The 5,207-nt window shown below is 41.1% G+C and overlaps 1 protein-coding gene across 1 annotated transcript; it reads left to right on the forward strand.

Moving 5' to 3' along the window:
- Positions 1 to 243: 243 nt before the first annotated feature.
- On the forward strand, positions 244 to 4,247 carry LOC137138281 (salivary glue protein Sgs-3-like; the record flags this gene model as incomplete). Its single annotated transcript, XM_067525335.1, has 4 exons — positions 244 to 1,158; positions 3,087 to 3,148; positions 3,230 to 3,378; positions 3,468 to 4,247. Coding segments are annotated over 4 exons (1,212 nt in total), but the record flags the coding sequence as incomplete, so codon positions are not given.
- Positions 4,248 to 5,207: the final 960 nt, after the last annotated feature.

The following is a 5,207-nucleotide window of genomic DNA, read 5'->3' on the forward strand; positions in this document are numbered from 1 at the left end:
ACACACACCACTACCACGACGACACCCACCACCACACACACCACTACCACGACGACACCCACCACTGCCACGACGACACCCACCACCACCACCACACCCACCACCACACACACCACTACCACAATGACACCCACCACCACCACTACCACACCCACCACACACACCAATACCACGACGACACCCACCACTGCCACGACGACACCCACCACCACCACTACCACACCCACCACCACACACACCACTACCACGACGACACCCACCACCACACACACCACTACCACGACGACACCCACCACCACACACACCACTACCACGACGACACCCACCACCACACACACCACTACCACGACGACACCCACCACTGCCACGACGACACCCACCACTGCCACGACGACACCCACTACTGCCACGCCGAAACCCACCACCACCACTGCCACGACGACACCCACCACTGCCACGACGACACCCACTACTGCCACGACAAAACCCACCACCACCACTACCACACCCACCACCACACACACCACTACCACGACGACACCCACCACCACACACACCACTACCACGACAACACCCACCACTGCCACGACGACACCCTCCACCACCACTACCACACCCACCACCACACACACCACTACCACGACGACACCCACCACCACCACTACCACACCCACCACCACACACACCACTACCACGACGACACCCACCACTACCACCAGCACACCCACCACTACCACAACCACCACTACCACCAGCCCACCCACGATTACCACCGCACCCACCACTACCCCGAGACCCACCAGTACTACCACACACACCACTACACCCATCACAACGACACCCACCACTACCAACACACCCACCACTCTCACCGCCACAACGACACCGCCCATTACCAACACACCCACCACTCTCACCACCACGACACCGCCCATTAACAACACACCCACCACTCTCACCACCATGCCCACCACCTCTACCACGACGACAACACCCACCACTACCACAATGAAATCAACAGTTGCCACGACAACTACAACTCCTGAAGCAATCACAACAACATACATGAATTTCAAAACTAAAGAGACATTCACAGCTGACTTGGGAAATATATCATCCCCAGCAGCTAAAAGTCGCACCTCAAAGATCATTACAACAGTAAGTATCTCTCTTAAAGTAAAACCTAGTCAAAAGGTTGCAACTTTTAGACATTGGGAATATTTAAGAATATGTCTAAAATGTCCTAGTATTATTCAAAATGAAAGCACATTTGCTTGATTTGCTTGCAAACACATTTATTTTCATCTAAATCTCAACTTCAGTACTAGACTAATAAAAAAATGAAATTAGACACACACAAAAACCTTATTTTAATTTTACACATTTCAAAATAACTGTGTCAGGTCTAAGGATGCCCAAGCAGAGAAAACAGAGGACCCAAGCACAGACAGGTAGTCTGGTAGGTGAAGGTTTAGCAGTTTATTCACAAGACAAAAATAAGCTTACTGCACATTAGAGCTGACAATGGCAGGCAGGCAGAAGGACAAACCATGCAGGAGTTGAGAAAAGTCCAGGCAGAAAATATTTCACAGGCGGAAACAAAGAAAGGGCAGAGTCTAGAAACCGTCCAAAAACCAGACAAGCGGTCCAAACTGGGTTGGCAATGATGCTACACAAGGGGGAAAATGTCTAAAACACTGAAGCAAAGGGGGACAACTGTGAATCCAGCAATAAATGTTTTTTCAGGAAAAACTGATGTACTTAGGGAACAGATCACCCTATTTCCACTTTGCGCTGTGTGAAGCAGTGACAGGGCAACAATGGATTACAGTAGTGTTTTCAACTTCTCTGTCGACAAAAAAAATTACTGTATTTATATAGTTTAAAAGATAAACACTCATAAGGAAGGACACTTTGCCACATTCCCTTGGTTCAACAACATGTCCGAATATTTTTATGTGAAATACTTGATAAATGTGTTTACGCCCAATTTAATGTCTCGCTGTACAGATTAACTGCACTTTTATTACTTATATCCCTCCCTTACACAAGATTGCATCTCAGATAAGGAGGTTTACTGATATGTTATGTGGTTCCTTACACATGTAAAAGTCATCACTGTTATGAGCAATAGCTTAATATACCACATGTGAAGCTTACGAGCTTTAACCAACAGGATAAGTTAGTCAGCTTTAAATTAGAGCCAACAAAACAGACTGAAAATGAAAACAGGATAACAGGTTGAACTATAACAGCCACTTATGTTAAATTACAGTTAATACATTATTTATATTAATCTTTCTTACCTTACCCAGCTAAATGTTTATTGCCCCTTTATCCCCCTTTCAGCCCTTAGTCCCCTTTCTGTGGTGTGAGGAAAGTTATTCCATGAAAGGCGGCCTGGGACAAATCTATTATTACTACTACCTGCTTAATTGTAGTCCTCTAGAGTGAAGTACATCTTAAAACTTTGTCGTTCATTTCGCTTAATCGCCTGCAGCCATTTTTTTTTTTTTAAGTTTTGGATCATTTTCGAAATGAGTCAGACAAGTATGTCTGTTTGTGCAACGAACACAAACATTCGGGTATGGTACAATAGTTCCAATTTTTAGATTCTGCCATTGTTCCTATCTGATGACTTACTATTTATTGGAAGTTAAGCAGCCTGTTCTTGGCTGCTTCCAGTTGAGAAATGCAGAAGTCTTAAAAAGGCCTATTTCAAACAGAATTCAGGTGAGTGTGGCTAGGTGCAGAGGCAGAACAATCAAGGTGAGCGGAGTCAGAGAGCAGATGGGTGAGTGGTGGATAAGGTGTAGAGAGGGATATTGAACTAAAGGCAAAGAGAAGATGGCAAAAATAAACAAATGTGAAAACAAACTACAATGTGATACTATGTCTAATATAAGTACATTTAAATCAACATTTTAATGGTTGCATTTTATATAAACAAAATGATACAGATTAAAAATATCCTAGTCATTGAAGAAACTGTCACTGCATGGTACAAATTAAATAAAAAGACAAATGAAGAAACACACATTAATACAATAATTATCCTTAAAGCCACTTTGCTTGTCTATCTGCAGCTTGGGCCTTTCTTTCAAAATGCATTTCCTTCATTTCGCTCCCTGCAAGTGAATGGATACAGGTAATTTTCTAATGTTACACTGGCAGAATATTATTCATTAATTTATATGAGAAATGCAATAATCTGAATTTTATTTTGTAGTGATGGATCGATCAACAACAACATGACACTTGCATTTTCATCTGGATCAGCCCCCAATGGCTCTCAGATCGCAAACGTTTTGATCGACATAGCTCCAATCATCCCAGACTTCAACATCGACACCACCTCCATTACTGTGAATGGCACATGTAAGCATAACTAAACGCTGCCTTATCAAATATTTCTAATGTTACACAATTTTTTATGTTAAAGTGGGTTTTTCTCTCAACATTTACAGCATCAAGTGGAGTAAGCCACAAGATCCGTCTTGCCACTGCACCCTGCCTGGTGCTGCTGTCATGGCTGCTGACAAACCACCAATAGTGTCAATGCTGATGTTCATGTGAAATCCCATTAGAAATCACTGCTGTCACTGGATCGAAAAAGGACTTTGTTGTTATTAAGAATCTACAAATGACAACTCGAAGTTTTATAGGAAAGATTTTCCAGATGATATACTCAAGGCATCCAAGGCAGCCCATCTGTGAAGGAGGCAAAAACCCAACCTGCCAAAAGTTACGATCGATGTTACAAATTATTTACAAATGAGATAATAGTTGTGCCTTACTTACTTATATATTACACATAAAATTCTGCAGAATACGAAATTAAACTATAATCATAACATTTATAACCAATAAAATTTTAAATGCACATAGAGTTCAGTGCCATGAGATTGAAATTAAACAAAGTTATTTATATTTCGTGATATTCTGCTACTTGTAAAATCTCCTCATTCAATTGAGTTTTAAAGTAAAAGTAAACAGCTAAATTCATGAAAAAATAACATAAACCACCTCTGAACAATTTCTTCAACGATTAACCAGTCAGGTCTTTAATTTTATGTATTAATATTATCATACATGTGTATTCTGTCAGCTGACCCGTAGTTTTCAATAGCTGTAGTAACACGAGGTCTTCATGATGATCAGAATACAAACATTAAAATTGTATGTATGTGCTGTTTTTGTTTTACTCTCTAAAGTTTCTATTACCAATAAATAAAATTATTTATTTCCCAAGTGTTATTATCTGGAAGTTCAGTCATGTCAACTGGACTTCTCTCCTCCTTGTTGGAAAGACATTGCTACTCATCCAGGTAGATTCTAGATTCTCAAGTACTGGAAAAAGGAAAATGCTTGGAAAGAGCCCAGATCATCAACAGGGTGACATACAGCCGCTTACCTAGGATGAGTAGCGAAATATTTCCATCCAAGACTCTGGTAAGATTAGATCTCAGTTTCTCATTCCACTTATTGGGGATATGGTTTCTGAAAGTCGTTTTTCCAAGCTCACAAGGAATCGTTTCCATCGGACTGCTTTTGACTGAAGAACAATGGCTTCTAAGATTCGTCACCCCCCCCCCATCAAAAACCAGAAAGCTTGATGGGTGGTGACAATAACTCTGAATCCCAGATTTAGAGATTAAGTGCATACTAGTGTGGACAAAACATGCTGAAGTTAGTTACATGTTGTATCAAAATGTTCAACACCTGCCATCTCCACTACTAAGCCTTCAATTTCTGACATGTGTGTTTATATCATATAGTCCGTAAACATAATATGTTGGCTATTCCAGGGCACCAAAATCTCGAAAGGAAAGTTGTCATATTTGGTTCTTTCCAGGACTCTAATAGGGGATCTGAAACTGAAGGGGAAAAGAAACCTGCTTTTTAATCACTAAAGCTTTTACAGAGGTGAACTTCTGGCTATAAAGGGAAAATTACAAGATGTTGTACTGTGTCACTTAAGTCACTGCTGCCATCTATTGGTAAAAAGAGATGTCACCACATCAGTGACGTCACCAAAAACGACTTTAATATAAAAATAAGTAATAGGGGTACCCAAAAAAACAAAAAACAAACACAAAAATCTTGATATAATATACTATCATCACAAATTTCCATGGTGCTGTGTGCATCACACTAAACATGGGCCATAGAAAGCAAAGCAGAGAGTTGTCTGAGAAGAACAGAAG

Source organism: Channa argus, chromosome 12 (assembly GCF_033026475.1).
Source record: "Channa argus isolate prfri chromosome 12, Channa argus male v1.0, whole genome shotgun sequence".
Lineage (NCBI taxonomy): Eukaryota > Metazoa > Chordata > Actinopteri > Anabantiformes > Channidae > Channa > Channa argus.